The sequence below is a fragment of the Pongo abelii genome, chromosome 4 (assembly GCF_028885655.2).
Source record: "Pongo abelii isolate AG06213 chromosome 4, NHGRI_mPonAbe1-v2.0_pri, whole genome shotgun sequence".
NCBI lineage: Eukaryota > Metazoa > Chordata > Mammalia > Primates > Hominidae > Pongo > Pongo abelii.
The window spans coordinates 128,896,324-128,920,117 of NC_071989.2; the positions used below are offsets into that span (position 1 = coordinate 128,896,324).

The window sequence follows — 23,794 nt, forward strand, 5'->3', positions numbered from 1 at the left end:
ATTAATTAAAAGCTTTTAATAATTTATATTGTGTGTGTGTGTGTGTATGTGTGTAATAGATACATATTTAAAGAAAGTCTTCTCTAACTGCAAGGCAAAGAAGGATTGAATGGAAGAAAGAGTGGATTGGATACAGCATACTCTTATTCTTACTACATTATTGTGATGCTTGCAGAATATTTTTTATTGAGCTAGTTTAACATCTATAGGGAAAATTAGAATAGACAACTTGAGGATTTGTTTAATTCATACTTCACAAATACAAAAAGAGATTATAGATATTGAAAGCTATAAGCTTGTGGTAAAGTTTACAGTTCTATTATCTTGAGTTACAGTCTCTTTCTGAGCATGATTAACATAATAGAATCACTTTGAAGTGTATACACACAAAATGCAAGTAGTTGCATCTTGTACATCTATTAGGTTACTAAAGCAATTGTGATGAAGGATGTTTCCTTTGCCACACTTTACAGGAAGACTCAGTAGAGGCATGCATCTGTTAAAATCACAAGACAGCTGATGAAAACAGGAATTAAAGTTAGTAATGGTATTTCAGCCATTATAATCTGTGGATAATGTTTGTTACAAAGGAAAGAAAAGTAAAAACCTCATTTACTAAAACTTATAGACAAGTAAATGTGAGAATTACATGTGTAGTGACTATAACATGTAATACATTTAACTATATGGAACTATGTGATGCTTTAATATCACTTTCTCTCTTAGTACTTGTTTTATGTTTCTTTTTCCTAAATAGCATTTCAGCACGTGCCAATTAGGAGTTAGAAGTGGTGCATGATGATTTGGGGCATTTCTACGTATTTCAAGTGCAGCTCACAAATGCTTATGGTTGTATGACAAAATGAATTAAATGAAACCAGGTACTTTGCTGTTATTTTATGGGTCTTTAAAAAGCACATAAACATCTTGTTTTACAAATTATAGAGTTAAAGTTTTTACATCATTTAGTGTTTCAATTAACATAAACTGCTGAATCTTGTGTAATTTTTCAAGGCTACAAGTGTCTGTTAACATTTTTACACAAATCTTATCTAGAGTGGAATTTTATATTTAGATATGGGCTGTCTATATGCTTTCTATGCTATGGCTATAAAATAATTAGACTTAAAACATGAACATACTAGGCCAGGCACAATGGCTCATGCTGGTAATCCCAGCACTTTGGGAGGCCGAGGTGGGTGGATTGCTTGAGCTCAGGTGTTTGAGACCAGCCTGTGCAACATAGCAAAAACCCATACCTAAAAAAAAAAAAAAAAAAAAAAAAAATTAGCCAGGAATGGTGGCACATGCCTGTAATCCCAACTACTCAGGAGGTTGAGGCAGGAGAAACACGAACCTATGAGGCGGTGGCTGCAGTGAGCCGAGATTGCACCACTGCACTCCAGCCTGGGCGACAGAGTGAGACCCTTTCTCAAAAACAAACAAACAAAAACTTACTAAAACATGTGCATTCATCTACAGTCTATGTACAAATACCTCCTGCATTTTTTTTATCAATGCTGTAAATACACATGTTTTGGAAACTGAGCTTTAAAGTTTCAACTGATATCTAAATTCTTACATGTCGACACTACAGGGCCTCCTGCAACCTCTTAACTGCTTTTTCGGCCATGTGTCATACTGATATGCCATCTACCTACTTTATTTTTTACCAATATAGAAAAAAATTGTCCTTCATACCTGCATGCCACTGTATATGCTATTGCCTCTGCCCCCCTTTCCCCTCAAAAAAAGACAGGGTTAAATGTAATGTTTCTTGGATCCTTTGCATCTCTTCTTTCTTGGATTCCATTTTTATTGTGCCAGAATATCTCCTTAATTAACTTTTAAAGAATGGATGTGAAGGAAGGAAGTGTCTTTGTCCTTAATATCTAAAAATATTTTAATTTACTTTTACAAAAGATTATTAATTTAGCCAGGAATTAAAATTGGAGTTGAAATAATTTGTTCTGGAACTTTTGAAGTTACTAGTAAAATGTCTTTCACTGTCTGTTCCTCCTGAAGAAACTGTATTGATCATGTGATTTGTATTTTTTTCTGAGTGTCTTGAAATTGACTTTTCTTTATTTTTCATTCATTCTCATCAGCACTCAGTTGGCCCTTTACATTTGAAGCTGCATTTCTGTTGTCAACCATGAAATTTTTACTTTCCATTATTCATTTCATTATTACCATCTCACATTTTCTCTTTTTCTGTTTCTGGAACTCCTTAATCAGTTTTTGAAGCTCCAATATTGATCTTTTTGCTCCATGTCTTTTAACTTTTTTCTTGTATTTTTAAAATATATTTTTGCTTTATATTTGATAATATTTCTAATATTTTATTTTTATCTTTAAGCCTATTAATATTTTTAAAATTTAACATTTGTTTTATATTCCAATTTTTTTATTTTATTGCTTTTTTTACATATGTGTTATTGTTTTATAACTGCAGTACTTTTTCAAGCATCTCTAAATAGATTAATTAGACTTACTACAAAGTTCTATTTAGTCCACTAATAACGGCAGCTTCATCTTCAACACTGATCAATTCATTCATTTTGGTCCTTCTGTTTTGTGTTGTTGCTTATTTCAAAAATCTCATGATACTTAGTCATATGTTCTTATAATATAGATGTTTTAGAATCTTCCCACATATGGAGCAAGAGCAAATGGCTGGATGCTGTGACTCCATCTTCATGACTTTCCCAATGGAAAAAATGGAGAGCTTTATTCAGAGCTGCTGTTAACCGTACTCAGAACATTCTTATCCAGAGACATTGTTCCATATTTTTATAGCAAGGATTTCAGTTTTTTTCTTAAGGTTATTAGCTGTTACTATGTTGACAATCGTGTTGTATGTGAAAGAGTGTGGGACCATTAGACACAATGTGTTCTTGTGAAATACAGTGATTCAACAATACCCCACTCTAACTTTTGTATTACTTCTCACTTCCACTTTTTCTGTATTCCACTTTCAAATTTGAAATCCTTCTGGGACTTCATCAGTACTTTTTCCAACTTTTTATTAACTCATCTGTATATTTATAAAAATCTCTGGTTAGATTTCGCTTTTCTCTGAAAGTTTTCTGAGTTTATTACTATTCTTACTTCTTTACTCTCATTTAAAGACGATCTGAGGAGGAAGACATGAAGTACATATGGTCAGTCTCATTTAAACTGGAAACTTATTTTTTATCCTCAATGTCTTACATATTACCAGATGAATAGTACTTGCACAATAAATTATAATTGAATCCAATTGAACACACAGAAAAATAAGACAAATTGCGTTATAGTTTTACTTGCTTTTGACCAAAAATATTATTAGGTATTAAATACTTAATTTATCAGGCTCAACTATGAATAATGATTGTTGTCTATTTTAAAATCTAGTTTATTTCCAGAGAACAGGATGTAAGTTGCCACTTATATGCATATTATAAAAGGAAACAACACAACACCTCCCAAAAATCCACCTTACTCTGTTTCCAAAAAAACTTGCAAAAAAAAATTTAGTAAAAATTTTTAAGTATATATCCTCCATATTTACTTTCTGACAGTATGATTAGAAGTGTACCTTTGTGTGGGTGTGTGTATTTTATTGTCACTGTTTGTTTGTTTTAGTAACTCTTTCAGAGAAAGCTTGTTGCTTTGGAATATCCTTTCTTCTTAATTTTGTAGAAGAACCATATCCCAGATAAAAGTCTGCATTCCTCAGTATCCATGTTATCAAGATGACTTTATTTTGACTGGTGAGATGTAAGCAAATAAAATGTATTGCTCCTAAAACATCTCCTTAAAAAAGAGTAGTTATGACTTCCCCACCCTTTTTCATTCTACTTTTTGAAATGTATATGTGAAGGCAGGGCCCCAGTTCTGAATTTGCCCACCCCCTTGGTATAGCAGAGCAGAAAGTTAGACAGACCTTGGGTCTCTAACAACATCAAGATTGTCTAACTTACTCTGGATTATGTTTTATATATATGCTTTTTCAAATATATCAAGGAAAAAAGAAAGAGTTACATAATACAATTATGGTGCTTGAGATGTTTCAGACAGCAAAGACAGACATGCTTAATTGCTTTAGGTGATAAGGAGAACTTAGGAACAATGTGGAACTATGTCAGGAGCCGATTGGCCTCATCTCTAAGAAACAATAATATTGTTAACGAAATATGATTCCTCTAGAAATCCAAAGACAAGCCCAGGAACCCAATGCAGTTGTAGTCTTCCCTTTGGAAACAAGCATTTAGTGAAGATCCCCTGAGTGACTTTTTCGTAATGGACATTGGACATTTTCAGAAGTCAAAAGAGGACCGAGTCCCTCCTAATTTTTAAGGTTTTTATAGATTCTTCTAAATAAATAAATACCAAAGAGAAGTTAACCAAACTGTGATATGATTTAAATGTTTCCATTTATTACATTGTTTCTAGCACAAGTAGAATTCAATATAATTTTACCTTTCAGAAGATAACCACAGTGTTTATTCACACGTATCAATTCATATACAGTCTATCAGAAATACTGTGATCTAGCAGCAGAACACAAAGTTGTAGGCTGTATAATGAAGTGCTTATTTTCATCCTGTCAGTAGATCATTAGGATAGGTGGGTAGAGATTTTTAACATTTTATATGAAGTGTGTTTGTGATGACTATGAACTCAGGGCAAAGTGGCCCTACTGTGTCCTTGCTGGAATATCTTCACTGTTGACTCCACTAGTTCCTGCCTCGCCTCTGTTAGGCTTATATGAGGTCTCTTCCAGAGGAGGGTATGTCAGTTGCTATCCTATGTATTATGCCCGTGTTGGACACAGTTCTTTTACCCACCAGCATTTAGACTTAGCTACTGAGAAAGGTCAAATAGTTATGGGAAGGTAGTGTATTTACCGGTCTTCTTCTCTTGGTAGAAATTCTTATAGCTCCCATTAATTTCTCTTTTCAGTTCTTTGCTGATAATTCCACCATATTTAAAATGTGATTGTTTTTGTAAGTCACTCTTAAAGATCTTACAGGAATCTATAAATGTTCTTGGAAAGGTTTCAGTCAGGGTTAAGTTCCTTTTTTCTCTCCATTAAGTTTGTTATTGCAAATTCTTGTGGTTGAGAATTGCTGACAAGGAGGAGCTAAAGATTCACTCAAATTGAAAGAGGTTTTCATTTTGTTTTGTTCTTAAGGCAATTGAATTTTTTTTATTAAAAAAGATAAGATTTATGTTCTAAATGCATTTAGTGCTATATGGAAATTTATTTGAAGAAAAGTATATACTTAAACTCTCTTAGTTGTTTTGGAGTTGGACTAAACTGCTTTTTCTTTTTCTTTTTCCTTTTTTTTTTTTTTTTTTTTTTTGAGACGGAGTCTCGCTCTGTTGCCCAGGCTGGAGTGCAGTGACGCGATCTCGGCTCACTGCAAGCTCCGCCTCCCGGGTTCATGCCGTTCTCCCGCCTCAGCCTCCCGAGTAGCTAGGAATACAGGCGCCGGCCACCACGGCCGGCTAATTTTTTGTATTTTTAGTAGAGACGGGGTTTCACCGTGTTAGCCAGGATGGTGTCAATCTCCTGACCTGGTGATCCACCTGCCTCAGCCTCCCAAAGTGCTGGGATTAAGCTGTAAACTGCTTTTTATGTCAAGCTTTGGAGCAAGGCTTTATGAGTTAGGCAAAATAGGAAGAGAGCTCACCATGTCTCACCAATTCTGTATTTTTCTCTGTCTAATCCATTTTTAGACCCGACCATGGAAAGCTGGGGTAGGATGGAAATAAAGGCAACAAATGAGTTTTTCCATAATGTCTACATTTATTCAATTTCCTCACTAGGCAAATTCTTAGTGAATTCTTACTATGTGCAGTCACTGTGCTCTCTGCCAGGGATAAAAGATGGAAACACATGCTTATATGTTCTGAGGGGAATACACATAAATAGACAGTCCCAATACATTAAGGCAATTGTAGTAATAAAAGGACAAAGCACAGTGAGAGCTTAGGAAAAGGATCTACTAATAGTTTTTTTATCTTGCTACTTTGCTGAATTTGTTTACCAATTCTAATAGTGTTTTGGTGGAGTTTCTAGTCTTTTCTAAATATAAGATAATATCATCCGTAAATAAAGATAATTTAACTTCTTATTTTCCAATTTGGATTCCCTTTATTTCTTTCTCTTATCTAATTGCTCTAGCTAGGACATCTGAATTCCACTCTAATGACACCTCTATGGTGCCATTACCTTTATTCACTGCAGTTTAAGATTTATAGAAGTAATATAAACTGAATTTGGATTTCCACAAATAACTTAGATTATATAATTATTTAATTTCTTCTAAATCTGCTTTTCTGTTTTGAAATTAGATATATTTATCCATATGTGAAAATATTGAGATTGAAATATTGAAATATTGAAAATATTGTGATTCCTAATTCATATTTGTCACTATTCTTAATTATTCCACAGTCTACTATAGCTTCCTTGTATACATGGTTTAAAAAACCTCCTGGGATTGTCAAACACAACATCTGCCATTATCCTTGTTTTAAAACTCTCTTTGTTTCACTGTGATTAACAAAGTCCTCCACAGACCCAAATAACCACAATTATTTGGACAAATGACTCAATTTCAAGTTTGAGATACATTTTTTTCTAGATACCTGATGTTTAGTGGTGGATGTTCCTAGATTTATGATTGATGCCATGCTATCTTCTCACCTCCAAATGTCTGCAAAAAGTCTATCCCTTCAGTCCTACTTTCTTTCATTTTGTTTTATCTTTAATTTCTGTCACGCCTGTGGTTACTATTCCTTTAGGTGCAATTTCATACTTTGAAATACCTTAAGCAAAACAGAGATGTGCAATTATAAGGATATAGTGGATTTCTTTTCTAGGTGATTTATTTAGTTCTCACTTGGCTGCAATAAAATCTAGTTGGTTAAGTAAATAAAATGCAGCACCCTTCAGTATGTTTTCCACATAGCATCTGTAAGATTTACTTATTTTATTTCTTTCTAAATATATTTAGCTAACGTTAGATATTTGCTATTCAACCTTAAGAGAAAGGGGAAGAAACCCTGCCCTTTGCCACAACATGGATGGACTTAAAAGACATTAATCTAAATGAAATAAGCCAGATACAGAAAGAAAAATATTGCATGATCTTACTTATATGTGGAATCTAAAACAACAACAACAACAAAATCAGTGGTTACCATGGTCTGAGTTGGGGGACAGGGAATGGGGAAATGTAGGTCAAAGGATACAAAATAGCAAATATGTAGGATGAACTCGTTGAAAGTTTTAATGTACGATATGAGGGCTATAGTTAATAATATTGTATTCAGGATTTTTGCTAAATGAGTAGATCATAGCTGCTCTTGTTGGGGAGAAATGGGTAACTATGTGAGATGATGGATGTGCTCATTCGTTCCACTGTAGAAACCACTTCACTGTATATGCATTTTATAACCTCATGTGTACCTTAAATATCCACAATAAAATTTATTTAACAAATGTTAACATTTCTCAGCATGACTTTATATCCTTTTAAAAGAAACAAAATATTGATGTTATGTAGCTGATGCCTTCCCTCATTCGTTCCTGTCTCCTTCTCTGAATTTGATGTGTATTATTTATTTCCAGGTATTAACTAAACTACCTGTGCTTGTATGCACAAACAAGATATACCTACTGAATATATCTTTTTATTATTTCTTAAAATATTCAACATTAGGTTTTTGAGATTTATCCCTGCTGATACATATAGAACTAGTTAATTCATTTTAACTACTTTATATTTGCTAACACAATCACTTCTTAATAGATATTTAGGTTGTTTCCAATTTCTTGGTATACCAAAAATGAAAAACCTGAAAGGAATATCCTTGTGCATTTCCAACCCTGTGAACTTCTATTGGACTTTTCCTGGCATAGTCAAGGCTGTGTTCCTAGTAGAATTGCCACAAAGTGTGTACCTTATTCAATTTATAAGATATTCTTTAAAAGTTATCTGAACTGACTGAATTTACATTTGCACTGACAATGCATAAGTTCCAATTATAGACTCATCACCAACAATTGGGATTATCAGGTTGTTTCATTTTTACCAAATCATTGAGTTTGAAATGTTATGTTGTTTTCTCAAGTTTGCATGACCTCAATTACTAGTAAGACTGAGTGTGTGGTTTTTAGTGTTTGGAAATTTGTGTTCACTTCATGTGAATTGCTACTTCATAATCTTTTTTCCACTCGTGTGTGTGTACACATGAACATGGACTCTAAATTGTGTTTTATTTATTTATTCACCTAAGTTGGTATAGATACTATACTGTTGCTTTGCTTAAGAAAGATTTGGACTAAGTTCTGTGCTTGGAATTAATATGGCTGCATCAGGTTGCATTTGGATATTTGCCTGATATATCTTATTTCTATAACTTTATATTGTCTTTCTGTGTCTCTTTTTGACAGCAATCACTACTTTTATACGTTATTTTAATCTATTTACACTCTTGTGATTGCAAATATATTGGCATCATTTATTCTGTTGTATTATAGAGCAACTTTCATTTATGATGCTTTTTGTTGTCATTTTTTAAGATTTCTTATTTTCTGCCTTTTTAGATTTATTGAGTTTCCTTTGCTCACTTTTTATTTCTTATTTATTTTGGAAGTAATAATTTTATATCTGTTATTTCAATAGTTTCTGTAAAATTTACACATGCACTTTTGACTTAATAAAGTTAATCAGTATCAGATACATAATAATTTTCCTCACACGCACAACAAAGACAATGAACTTAAATAGTTTAATTCTGATTGTCCTACAGACATGTTCTTTTTCCTAGTATTTAGCTTCACATTTTTCTTACCCTGTCCCGAATTAGTCATTAATATATTATGTTTTGTAATCAATGCATAACTTGACTTACTTGTTTACCAATGCCTTTGTTTATCTATGCTTCTTGCATTCCAGTTCTTCCTTCTGATTATTTACCTTTCACTGAATTTTCACTTATCAATACTTTCAATACTGAGCTATAAGAGCAATACTCTCTCAGTCTTTGTTGTCTAAAAATGTCTATTTCTCTCACTTCTATGTCAGTTAAACTATATTAACATTCCCAATTATTTTTCAGTATGAACCTATTTCTAAATTATCTTGGGACCACTGTTACTTGTGTGAAGATCTGTCAGCCTAATTTTTGTTACTCTATAAATATTTGGTGTTCCCTTTTTTTGTGGTTGTAAAACTTTTATCATTGCTTTACAATGTTTTCTAGTTTCACTATGGTATGTCTGAGTGAGAGTTTGTATTTTCTTGTTTGAAACTCTGTGTACTTTAGAGGACACTTCAGTTCTGAAAGTACTAATTCATTGTCTGTTTGAATACTACATCTCTCACTTCTGCAACTCTTTAAAAGAAAAATATGTGGTACTTTATCATATCATCTCAAAGGCTCTCACAGGATAGCTGCTACCTAACTATCCAACCTCATCTCTCACAATGCCCTTGAGCCACAACAGTCTTTAAATCACTCACACTCAGGTGATCTCTTCTGTCAGAGGACCTTTATCAGGCTCTTTCCTGAGCAGACTGCTTGAACCACTCTTCTGCCAGTAAGCTCCAATTCATCCTTACAGAATGCTTCACTGACCTTTCTGATGGGGTCTCCCTCTTCTCTTAAAACATCTTATATTCTTCAGAGCGCTTGAGCTAGTTGCACTTTTAAAATTACTTGTTTGAGGATCTAGTCAAAGTGAGGCCCTTTCATGGATTGTCTGCTCCATGAAAGCAGTGTTTTGTTTGTTTTTTATTCTCTTGGAATTTTATAGGCACTCGTGAAATAACGTAGAGACTGAAACCAGGTAGGAAGCATAAAACCAGCAGGAACTGAGGTGGCATTTATTCATCTCTGAAAATCAGCTTCACTTCCCTCATAAAAGACCTGTTTTCTCTCCTTTGCTGCAGAATTTACTATGATAAAATGTGTGGGGTAGATAACCTCCAGGTGAAATAGGACAATGACCCATGAGCCAAGACTGTCTCTCTAACTCTCACATTCTTTAGATAGCCTTTCACTTTAGATTCTAGATAGAGCTGGAGAATATGCAACCAACTCGGTGGTCATTTATGGATAAATTCTTTCCTTCCCATTCTCTTCTAGAGTAACCGAGCAAGTTTTGAAGTAACAACCACTTCCAAAAATCAAATTGGAGAGAAAATGCTTTTGCTCACACTTAAACTGAAGAAATAACCCACGGAGCATTTACTTAACAAATATTTGCTCAGCCCCTAATTAGTACCGGTTGTTATGTTAGGCCTTTAGAATGCAATAGGAAAAATTTTAAGGATGTGTCAGAGTTAACCTGACTAAGAGAAGAAGGAAGAGCATTTCAAGAAGAAATAATGGTTTGTGCAAACATTCTGTGGCAGGAAGCAGACAGGCAATTTTGAGGGCCTAAAGAAGACCAGAGAGATTGGGAACAGAAATACAGAGTTGCGGATTGAGAGTTATTTAGGAGCATGAGACAGTGACTAGAACTGACTCATACTAGTTAAAAAGCCAATCATATTTTTTAAAATTTTGTGAGCTGGTTGGTTGTTAAACACAACAGTTATTAAAAGTGAAACTGGGCTGAAGCGAGTGGATCATGAGGTCAGGCGTTTGAGACCAGGCAGGCCAACATATTGAAATCCCGTCTCTTTTTGTATTTTGTAAAAATACAAAAAATTAGCTGGCTGTGATGGTGGGTGCCTGTAATCCCAGCTACTTGGGAGGCTGAGGTGGGAGAATTGCTTGAACCTGGGAGATGGAGGTTGCGGTGAGCTGAGATCGCGTCACTGCACTCCAGCCTGGGCGACAGACAGTGTGATACTCCGTCTCAAAAAAAAAAAAAAGTGAAACTGTATAAACTTAAACTAATTACATTAAAAACAAAGGTTTTCTAATTGTTCCCTGTTATTTTTAATTATTTTACTGCAGTTCACTATTATTTGTGCTCCTGAGTTTATTTATGTATAGTACACTTTTTAATTGTGTGCTACTGTAAATTTATTCCCAACCTCAGATTCCGTAACGTCACATGACTAACCTGAAATCAACCACAGTGGGATTTTACACAAAAACTTTCAAATGAAGACTTCCTTACACTGCCAAGAGCCAGCTGATAAACACCAGTATTCCACTGAGTGAGACTATGCAGAATCCTGAAGTCTGTTTTCAGAATTGATCTTTATCACAGGAGAGATGAGCAGACATAGAAAGGATTTAAATAGGGAATTAACAAAAGCACATTTCTGCTTCAAAAAAACCCGAAAAAGTCATTGAGACTACTGAAATGAAAAAAAGCAAAGTGGCTTTGGATAGTCCAAAATCATAGAGGCTCAGAGTACGATGACAGAAGTGAAAATGGAGGAAAGTGAATGGATTTAAGATTCATTATTTAGGAGCTAAAATAGAAGGACTTGTTCTCCTGACCAGAAGGCAAGTGAAAGGGTGATATCAAATAGAGTTTCTGGATTTCTGATTATTCAGATGTGAGGTTTGTTCTGTCATTTGCTAAAATAGAAAAATACTAGAAGAAATTTGTTGAATTTATTATATTTGTTGAATGTTTTGAAACTGCTGAGTTTGCAGGCCTTTGAGACATCCAAAGACTGAGCCCTGGTGGCCTTTACCTGCCTGGTGGAATCAATCACTTAAGAGCCTCATGAGGAGGAAGTAAAGTCCATATCTTGTCCAACGTCTAGATGCTTTTGGTGTTTTCATTTTGAGCCCAATCCTGCCACCATGTGACAAAGAGCCAACTTCACAGTTGATTAAACTTAGACCTAAGTAAGAGAGGAGAGAAAAATCTCCATATGGAATAAATGTGATGGAAATGTGTGAAATGAAGGAACTGTCTCCTTACATAAACTATTTTTAAAACAACCCATAACTTTTCCATTCTCATATATGTATAACAGTACATGTATGGTGGCTATGAGAATGGCCTCCAAGACCTCTGAATGCAGAGTGTAAATGACTGAGGACCCTGATGCTGTACTCTGAAAGTCAGCATTTGAGCAGTGACCACACTGCTGCTCCCAGCCAATGACTGAACAGGGCAGAGACACTAAGGTAGCCCTGTTATGGGAGATGTCAGACTCTCCAGTATCCTTGCCAAAGTCTCCTTAGAACTGCATTGTCTAAGATACTTCCATTCAATGTTCCTGTTTTCACAACCTCTCTCCTTAACGTGGGTTCCCACCTGCCTTATGCTCTGATGCCTCTGCCAGCCTTATCTGAGTCCCTGGCTCCTCTGCCTGGTACCTGTAGTAGCCCTTGACTGTTGTGACTTCCTGTCATTCCACCAGTGATAGTAAACATCTGCTTTGTATTAGTTTAGGGTCCTGGGCCCAAAGAGTTTTCTTTCCCTTTCTCCAAGGCGAGACAGCTTTTGCTTCTACCCTCTCTCAGAAGCAAAAGATCTTTGCTTGTGTCTTACAGGATGGAGGGTTTCTTGCTACTGCACCAGTAAAGGTTCTGCTTTATAGGGGAGAACAGTCCGAGAAGTAAATGGGGTTTTGTACCTGTGTGCCCAACAGGGGCTCTCTTCCATCTCTTTCCTTCTCTCAGCATGAGAGGTCTGTGAAAAGGAGGCCATGAGTGAGTACAGATGATACTGTGTCTGAGACTCCCAAGGATTCTGAATTGTCATAATAGCACATATTCAACCTTTAATTAGTCATCAAAGTTTTAGTTGTTTTCTTTATTCACTCTGATGGTTGCTGCCTTTTTTCCTGTGATTTTCTAAAGGTTGAACAGTTGATGTTTTCTGTATATCCTCAGAGGGCTTGAAACTCTTGACAGTTGAGTTCATTTGGTTGCCTTGTGAGGTCAAGTCTCTGTTGGTCTCAAGAAAATTTATGATTTTGCAGATTATCTTTTTTTTTTTAATTTCAAGATTGGAAGCAATGTTCTTCTACAGCTTTCTACATGTTAAACAGAAGGGAAATGCCCTCTGATTATTTTTAAAAATCAATTATATTCCTGCATCAGGTTTCATATTTTATGGGTGGGTATATCAGAGTCAGAAATAGAATGTATATATAAATCATATGTTATGTTCTAAGCATGTGAAATTATATTATCAAACAGCTGGTCCTCTGTATGATGGTCACTATTCTGTAAATTTATTGACTGAAAACATCAAGCAGCAATGGAATGCTCGGTTCAATATCAGTTAAAGCTTCCATAGCAGATTTCCCCTAGACAAAAAGAAATTGTTTCTAGTATACTTTGTTTGAGTCGTTCTTCAAAACAATTACCTTGTCCTTTCCACTAGGTGGTTGACCAGATTGACACCCTGACCTCTGACCTACAACTGGAGGATGAGATGACTGACAGCTCCAAAACAGACACGCTGAATAGTAGCTCAAGTGGCACAACAGCCTCCAGCCTAGAGAAGATCAAAGTGCGGGCTAATGCACCGCTTATTAAACCCCCAGCACACCCATCTGCTATCCTCACAGTCCTGAGAAAGCCAAACCCTCCACCACCTCCTCCAAGGTTGACACCTGTGAAGTGTGAAGACCCCAAAAGGGTGGTTCCAACTGCCAATCCTGTAAAAACCAATGGCACCCTTCTACGAAATGGAGGCTTACCAGGTGGACCTAACAAAATTCCAAATGGAGATATCTGCTGCATACCCAACAGTAACTTGGACAAGGCTCCAGTCCAGCTTCTGATGCATAGACCTGAAAAAGACAGATGTCCCCAGGCAGGGCCTCGAGAACGAGTTCGGTTTAATGAAAAAGTACAGTACCATGGCTATTGTCCTGACTGTGATACCCGGTATAACATAAAAAACAGGGAGGTCCACTTACACAGTGAACCTGTCCACCCACCAGGAAAGATTCCTCACCAAGGCCCTCCCCTCCCTCCTCCACCCCATCTCCCTCCTTTCCCACTAGAAAATGGGGGAATGGGAATAAGCCACAGTAACAGCTTCCCTCCTATCAGACCTGCAACTGTGCCTCCTCCCACTGCACCAAAACCACAGAAGACGATCTTGAGGAAGTCAACCACTACAACCGTGTGATGTATGCCATTAAAAAAATTGTTTTTTTAATTTTCTATATTATAAACATAAAATAAGTAATGAGCACTTTCTACTCAAGCAATAAAAAGCCCAAATATATTAATCCTGCATTCAGCAAAGTGGCATAAAAATCACCTGGTAAGTATGCAGCACATTGCTTATATCCTGGGTATGCATTATTTTAAATGTTGTATCATTAAAAACCTCAGAATGATGAAGAATATGAATGATGCATTGTTTTTGCAATTGACCTATGACAAACTGTGAACCTGCAGATTTCACCTATTTTGATTTACTATAAGAGCTGGGATTTGATTCATTTTATTTATGCCTAAGTCATCTATGCATTAACATGTCATATTCTTAACTTTGATCTAATGCTTTTTACTAGGAAATTTTAATACTGAAGGACTATTTTATTATTTTTTTCTAAAGATGTTTGTCACTAGTTTTTCATTATTAAATGCTGAGGCCAATACCAAGAAGTTTATTTTCTATATTATACAATTATGAATTACATGCTCAGCTATATATGTAATAAAATACTTTGGTCTGTGGAAATATTGTTAAATCAATAAACAATAGTAAATAATGACAAAAGCAAATGTTCCTCAGAATTAAAATGAAGTAGTGGTTCATTTAATCTCACTTAACATTCCTCAAAATGGGCAGCAAATCTGACAGAGTTTGGAGAAGTTACAGTGAGTGTATATCAGAATTTTCTAAATGAAATATCATATTCCACATCATAAATCAAAATTTACACACCACATATTTTATACTTCCATTTGGTACTTCAAGAGCCTTCTGTTGAACTCTCCCTGTGTTGCCAAGCCCTCCTCATACTCAGCATTCTTCTAGGATGTACCCTAAACTATTACATTGAGGCTGTAGGGTGTTTTGCCTCCTGCATTAGCAAGCTCTCTGCCTCCCCAGGTGGACCCACATTTATAGAAGAATTATAGGGGGATATCTGAATGCTTCTGGTATCAGGATGTATTCAGCATTGGGCGTAAGTTTTTCCCCCTCAGAGCTGAAAGATACCATGGGCTGTTGCTATCTTCTAAAAGAAAGAGAAGAAATCTTTCCTTCTAACATCAAATAAAAATCCTCCTCTTCAGTCTTGTCTACCAACTTAACAAACTTTTTACCCACCCATGGTCCAAATTTAACTTCCAATTGCATTAATTTCAACTGATGAGATATTTTGTCCTGGAGCTGGAAATGAGTTTCTCTCCCCTAGAATTATGATGATGACAGGTTCCTGAAAACAAAATTGGTTCATTTAGTGGTAAGAGTAGAGGGAGTCATCTTTTGTGGAAATGTATTTATTACACAACTTGATAAAGAATCCAATGACTTTTTTATGAATATTTGGCTTTTGATCTCAAAACTGTAATCTTTGCACAGGCAGGTAGCCTTCAATCATATTTCTTTCTTGCCTTTTTCAAGCTAGATCATGGTAATTTGAATAGTGTTTTTGACAGCTTCCTATTAAAAATGATTATATATTTTAGATGGAATACAAAAAGAAAATAGGCCTTATTTTTTGAAGGAACAATCAAATAAGTAAACAGAATGTCATGTTAAATATTTACTCAGCATGCATTATGTTTCATAGGTGTTGGACATGAAGATAATGAAAGCAAAATAATCCAACTTATAATAATCAGAAAGTTACAAAACATAGATCCATAATCAAGAAAGATCATAATCTAAAATTTGTTATCTGTATTATTAATATGTTTAATAGATATGACCAGGTAAATTATAGACTTATTAAATACCAAAATAATGTGTTCTTAACTTTTTAATGCATGCATTTAGTATTGATATAAATAAAGCCAGGGTTTTATCATATTTCTAGGGTTAAATAATTACTTCCTTTCACGTGTCTTATCAAGAGCTAGACCGTTCAATATTATAAACAGTTGTAGAAGACATGCAGTTTTCTTTCTTCAACTCATCTTTCCTCTTCTGCCAGTTACTGTGACCTAATAATCACGCTATAGTTTAAGACTATGACACTTTTTGATGTCTGGGATCCAAGCCTGATCCGAAGGTAGAGCTTTCTAGCAACCACACATCACCCACAGAACAGATAATTTCCTTGCAATAAAGCAAGATGAATAAATTTAATCATTCAAGCTGGTTGAGTAAGGATATTGAGCCAGACGCCTAGAGACAATCTCAGAGTTCCAAATCCGTTTCTCTTTCTGTAAGTACAGGCAAAGCTTCTCCATGAAAGACCATATTTTCCTGTGTGATTGGTGACATATACCAAAACTACACTTGTTTTTATTCAACACATAAATAACTAACTACTGGCTTAGAAATCTGAGTTAAATACCATCCCCCAAATGTTATAGTTTTGACCTTGCTAATAAAGACCTTACTCTTTTATGATAGTTTATTTATAATCAACATTTAATGTTAGATTACAGCACTCTTAGGACTTATTTTGAATTTATTTACTCCATGTTATTTCATTTTTTATTAATGCATGGAATATATTGTGCCAATATGTTTTCTTGCCCAAGTGATAATATTGCCACATTCACTGGAACTTAGTTATATTTTTGCATATGTACAAACTTGTAAAACAGAAAGCAATTAACATACAGCATCATAATATTTGTCTGCAAACTTGTAATTAAAGTGTCATAAGTGGCAGCACAGTTTTTGCAATCAGCCAACATTGCTTCAAAATGTAAATGTTGAAGTGCAAGCTCTACACATCATCCATTAAATCATCATAAAATGTAGTACATATTTCCTCTTTCTAAAGACCATAAACAGAAATGTTTTCCTCAAACACTTGAAACTGCATTTTGTTAACAATGTGCATTTGAACGCTTTTATTTACACATAGCATTTATCACAGAGCCAGCATTCATACTCCTTTGAAGGTGATGTTTCCACAAAATGTAAAATGGTAATACATTTTATTTTAAATAAAATAATATGATAATATCCATACTGTAAAAATAGGACATATTTCAAAAGGCATGGTAATCATTAATTAAATTGGAATACACAGGGTTTTTTTTTTTTTTTTTTTTACTTTAGACAAAAATTTTCCCATTTTTGGAGTTTGTTGTATTTCTACTGATGAAAGGTGAAAAGAAAATAAAAATTGCCCAAAGTTATCTTCCACCTACCAATAGTTATAGCAGTTATAAAGGGAAATGAAACACATTTTTAAGGTCATGCTTAAGCCAAATCTAAAAATATCTTCACAAAAATACAAGGGCATACAAAAACAGAAATTTTTCACTCTTCTGATTTGATGTTATTATATACGTTTCTTCTCTCATTCATTGAATAATATTGGAAGAAATGAATCTACTATCAGCATAAGTGGTTTAATTAACCTAAATTATCCTGTGTTTGAATTATAACTGCATCCTAATTATTAAATGAATAAAGGAGTATGATACAGTCAATATGGCTTTCTGTGGACAGATCAGCATGACTAGAGCAGCAGCTACTCACAGTCTCTGAAACTATACAAGACCTTGAATCTACAGACTCTAATTATAGCTCTTTTTGGGTGCTCTGTGAAGAAAAGTCTGCGTAGTTCTGCATATAATTGCACAAGGAATGGTGTGATCAAGTCATGAATCACTGCCGTGACTGAATTTTTTTTCCATGGATTATATGTGATAATGTAATGCTGAGTCTTGTAATTATCCTGATGATTTTGTTTCTTGCTTCTAATTCTCTGTCCCCAGCACATTTTGCTATAGCTTGTGTTCCAAGTTGTAGCAAAAGTTTACATTGTAATGTACTTTGATAAAATATTGATGATTTCTAACTGGGGAAATGATTTATGAGCAATAAAGTTCTATAAAAAGCCATATCACGGAAGTAGATAAAGTGCACAGCATCAGACAATTACTAGACATTTTCACAAAATCACATCACCTTTTCTGGGTCAATGTGTAACTGTGACAAGTTTAAATGTTTACAGTAAACATTTTGGGGTCTTCAAATTCTTCAAGTTACATGATTCTGAAATAATGGCAGATGTGATGCTACGATTAGGGCACACAGCAGTGTTGAACATAATACTGCAGTTAGCCTTATCTTGATGGAGTATCAATTATGTAGGCTGTCATTTCACTTGAAGCACTTGGATTTATCATTCTGATCTATTGGGAAAAAAAAAAACCTGAAGTGTAATATAAAGAAGCTTTACAAATAACTCTCTCTTTGAAATATGGTTAAATCAACATGGGGTATGGAATTGTGTAAAGACAAAGGGAAAATAAGAAGGAAATATTGCTTATAATTTATAACTTCTAGACTCATCAAATATAGGTATATATATTTTTCTCAAACTTAACATATCTCTAATACTAATATATAACATAGGAATTAGTACACTTATTTACAAATGTAGAAATTCCAGACCTCAGTTTCAATATTCTGCCAAAATTTGCCCGTTGGTAAGTGTTGGGCTGGCATTTTGTGCTGCCAGCATGACTCACCATGCTTTTTCTCTCCACAATATCGCCACTTAATTGTGTTCTTCATAGCCCCGAACTTTGTAAATCTTTCCTTTATTCTGATCAGTTATTTTGACGCTTGAAAGGGGTTACCTAATGTTGTTTTGACATTCTTAATGTGTTTGATCTTTGCAGAATATGAAAGGGATTTCAGGCAATTTAGCTACCATCTAAAAGGAATCAGCTGCTGAATAATGCAAGCTTCATTTTCTCATGTATTATACCAGTGGCTTCACCTTTTAGTTTTTTTTCTCTAAGTTCAAAGACTATTATTTTGGATCTTTTCCCTGAGAAGTTCTGATTCCACAGAATTATGCCATTGACCCTGACTTTGTCACTATCATACACTGGTGTTTCATTTGTGAATTTCATCTATTTAACATTGACCCCTAAAGCCAAAAGTAGCAATAGATCTACTCCATGGAACCTCTAAAGAGTGCATTAAAACTCTCTCTAATAAAAGCATTTCTATACTTTTGTTATTAGGCTATGGATATGATTTCCCTCTATTTCATAATGTAATTGTCAATTATCCTAACCACTCAAAGGGATTTTAGACCAGCTAAATAAAACAATGTGTGTCTCAAGTGGGTCAGGGTTCATGGCAGCAAGACACATGCTATCTAATCCTTATCAAGGGCTTACTTTATTCTAAACACTCCTCTAAGGGTTTTACATGAATATAAAACATCATTTCCTCATAACATCATTTTTTCCTTCATAATGACCAGATGTCTTGGACACAATTATTATCCACATTTTACATATGAGAAAACTGTGGTATTGGAAACTGGCTGCCCATGATCTTAGGGCCAGTAAATGGTCAAGCGGAATTATGTCAGGCAGTCTGCCTCCATAATCCATATTCTTCACCATCTTTCAGCACCACCTAAAACATCAATCCTGCATTGTGTACAGGTAATCTGTAGAGCTGAACATCATCGTTTTCTGGAATTTGCCTTAGAAGGCTGTTGGGAGATATAAGATAGAAAAATAAACGTATTTCTATGTTAGCCAAGATAGACTAGGCTGTATGCTACGGTAACAAATAACCCCAGTATCTCAAAAACATCTGAGTTCTCTGTTATGAACTCTGTCAAAGTTCACCCTGAGCCTGGGAGAATCTTTAGAGCAGGAGTCTCACAAGTAGTCATTCAAAAGTAAACACTGTGTTGACTCTGGGAATCCAACATTCTCATTGAGGATCATCACAACATAGTAAGGGGCAACTGGAGAATCTTACTGGTGCTTTTACATCAGTTAAGATTTATGCACCAAAGATTGGTGCTTTGACGCCCTTGCATGTGTCATTGGCCAAAACTAGTCACATGGCCTTGTTTGTAGTCCGCTTATGCCCAGAAATGGAAGGAGGTGTGCATATGGGTGTGGGCCCAAGTCATACCCATCACAGTTTCAAAGGAGTAATTTTTTAGTGTTTGAATAATTTGAATATTTTGTAGACTCTTGAAAACTTTGTTTTCTTTTTATATTACCTAATGTTCACTTAACCTCACCATAAACTAGGATGTCATTTTATTTTAAACACAGATAGAAATGAATCTACTATAACCCTGCTAAAAGCTTAGTGGGGGGAATTAACAACATCTAATATGATGAGGATTGAGTTTTATTACAACTTTTAACAACCATATTTGAATTCTGTCTGAGAATAGTCACCAACAGGCATTTTTAATTTAAACACTTTAGAATTGCATACTAAATTTTCAGTTGGCAAGTTTCTGAATAAATAATCTTTCAATTATAATTAGGTTCCTAAATGAATTGTCCCCCAAATATTACATAAACCTAATTTGAAGATACATACTTATCTCTCCAGAATAGCCAAATAAATATCATGACTTACTACAGAAATTTAGGACCGTGGTGATGTAAATTATGATACATGTATATATAATATTAATCTAGAGGACAATATATTTGGATAAAAATATCAACTCGAAACAAGCAAGCCCGTGTTTGAGTCTCAGTCCTTCCAGATCTTAAGTGTTCCTGATAGAATTACTCAACCAGGTTTGAGATTTGGTTTAAAATGTAGATAAAGGTGCCACTCTTTCCACCTAATGGGGATGTTGAGTCATTAAGTATGTATCCTGAGATCACCTGGACTCCTCCATTACAATGTAATAATATCAACAGAAGGATGCTACAATTACACAAACCCCAGATGAACTTCTAAGGCAATGGGACTACAAGCTTCAGTTCTTTCCTAGACAGCAATGCTGAAATGCAAAATGGATGAGGCAACACAGTTGTGCAATTTCAGAATTGAACAAGTCTGCAGTCTTCAGAGTTATTGAATAGACAGAGCCACTAAATTATTCTACTTCATTCTTTGCATAGGTCAGAAACATCTCCCAAGCTTTTATAATATCTTCTAGATTGGTGCTAACTAGACTATGTATGGTCTCATAGCAAATTGCTAATTACTCAATGTTTTGCTTTAAATTTTACTGTATTATTTGCATGGAATAAAAGCTCTTTTGCTAACACAGAGTGGGTTACACACATAGTTAAGGTCAGTTGTATCTTCTGTTTCCTTTATTTACTCAAACTTCAATTCTTTCTCAACTCATGTCTTTCTTGTAGTAACATTTATAGAAATGATATGTATTACCCCTGCTTAATTTTATCTAATCCTTCACAAGGTCGTGGTCCTGTACTCGTTCCTCAAATTACATGGGTTCACACATTTTATTTCTAAATATTTATTTCTCTAGTAACATTAATTGTCTATCTTCTATTACCACCCCGTTACAATTTCCCCTGCATTCCTCCTCTGAAGGACACCACCTGCCAACATGTTGTTATGAGGTCCTAATTACTTAATGAATGTGAAAATACTAAGAGTAAAACCTTGAACAAATACAAATCATTGTTATTAATTTGTGATACTTCTTACCAAATTACTCGTGTTCTTTGTTAATATGGTGGATTGTTTTTTATTTGCCTTAGTTGATGCTAATGATATTGTTTTCATCTTATTTATAAAGTAATAATTTTACTTAGATATTTTTGTAGTTTATATTATCAGGTAAGCCTAATGATTCTCTTAGAACCTTACCAATTCATCTGTAGAAGTCTCATTTTTGATGGATTACATTTTGTGAATTAGAAAGTCAGCAAATGAGCATGATAGAATTCTAAGAAAACTGAAACAAGAAGCATGGTTTATTAAACTGTTTTGACAAGTGTAGTCTAGTTTTAATTACAATAACTTGTAATAGCACATGAATAAATGTATTTAGAGTATAATTCGTGAAACTAAAGTCTAATATTTTTACATCTTCTAAAAATATTCATATAAGAATAAACCATCTTTTGTTTAAAAAAATGTCTAGGTTTGTGGTTTAAAACTTAATTTTTCAGTGATATTTTAAAAATCCTGACAAAGCATTAACTATTGCTTTGCTTTAATAAAAGTCTGTGATATATTTGAATACATATTTCAGTGAAGTGCATTTCAAAAGTACTGAGAACTGGAGTCCTATGGTTACAGTGATTTATGGTTTCACACATTCACCAATATGAATATTGCCAGTAAAAGTCCAAAAATATCATCTGGCACTATTATTTTCTACCCATTCAAACCACCATTTATGACAAAAAAGGAGTATTTGGATTGATTTATTTTATCTTCCTTTAAAAACTTTATAGTTGTATCAAATAATGACTGTATCTTATGTGATATTGAAAATACAGTACTGAAGTTCTGGGTTTTATAAAACAGATTTTTTTTCTAAGTGGACTTATCAATCAGTTATTAGAGAATTAATATTAAAATTAGCTCCTCCATGTGACTTCTCAATAATTTTTCTGATTACCTAAACTCCAAATTTCAGCTATAGTTAGCTTTTCAATCTCTCTCATTCTTTTAAATCTAAGTAATTTTAACTTTTTGCCATGTCTTCCTTTGTAAAGTCATTCCCAATGACTGTCCTCAGATGGGCTTTTATTATCTCCCTTCTGAAAGTTGTATTTGCCACCTGCCTGCTCACTTGACCTCTTGCCTTAGTTTCTACTCCATCCTGCCAATACCCAATGGAGAAACTTTCCTCTCACCATTTCATCTCAGTCCAAAAATTTTGATGGTTAGGACTATCTGCTATTTAAAATTCTTACCTCTGGTCTTGGCAGTCCTAACAAAAACACTTCAAAGTCTATCTTTATAATCTCCCAATCTAGCGACGCCAATACTGACAAGGCTGCTCCAGCTGAGTAGTCTAATTACTCTTCCCCTGACATGCCTTGCTGCACCTTTTCATGGATTTGTGGCCCAGCATGAAATAACTTCGTTTGTTAAGCCTTGCTCTGTAGATTTTCACCATTTATCTGAATCTTATCCTAACTTGTAAAAAAACTTATTCTAACTTATATATATGTGTGTGTGTATATATATGTGTGTGTGTATATATATACACATACATATGTGTGTGTGTGTGTGTGTGTATATATATATATATATAAAACCGGCCAGGCATGGTGGCTCATGCCTGTAATCCCAGCACATTGGGAGGCCGAGGTTGGTGGATCACGAGGTCAGGAGCTCGAGACCAGCCTGGCAAAGATGGTGAAACCGCGTCTTTACTAAAAATAAAAAAAATTAGCCGGACGCAGTGGCGGGCGCCTGTAGTCCCAACTACTCAGGAGGCTGAGGCAGGAGGATAGCATGAACCCAGGAGGTGGAGGTTGCAGTGAGCCGAGATCGTGCCACTGCACTCCAGCCTGAGTGACAGAGTGAGGCTCCATCTAAAAAAACAAAAAGAAAAAACCCACAGTGGTATAATGAGTAAAACACAGGTAAAAATTCACAAACAAAACAAAATATATAGAGAAAAAATAATTAGTCATTAAATAAACATGCTTTTGTAGTGTGCATCTTTTCCTAAATTAGCAGTATTATTAAAGGCAGCACTTACCATACCTACGTTTACTAACAAGAAACTATAGTGTATTCAAGTTGAAGAAATTTAAAATGATTAAGTTGAATTCCTTCACTTTATTGACCTCTTAGTAGGCTGAATAAACTTGTGAAAACGCATGCACAGAAATGTAAGTTTCCTCATTTGAGATAAAATACATTCCTATTTCTTCCAACAAAGTGATTCTCTAGAGAAGATGGACTGCTACAAAGTGGTGTGTTAGTATCTGAATCTTGATTCAGAAGAGGTAAGCAAGAAAATTTGAGCTAATGATG

General features: G+C 34.7%; 1 protein-coding gene across 9 annotated transcripts in view; it reads left to right on the top strand.

Moving 5' to 3' along the window:
- PRR16 (proline rich 16) overlaps positions 1-23,794 on the top strand; it is a 328,607-nt gene that overhangs the window by 203,107 nt on the left and 101,706 nt on the right. For 7 of the 9 annotated variants that reach the window (XM_002815816.5, XM_054555863.2, XM_063724233.1 and 4 more), the window contains one exon: positions 13,313-14,673. In XM_002815816.5, the coding sequence (XP_002815862.1) occupies positions 13,313-14,068 (756 nt within the window). In that variant the 3' untranslated portion in view covers positions 14,069-14,673. Of the gene's footprint in view, positions 1-13,312; positions 14,674-23,794 lie in introns of those variants that run through there. The other 2 variants (XR_008525465.2, XR_008525464.2) reach the window with 1 other exon arrangement.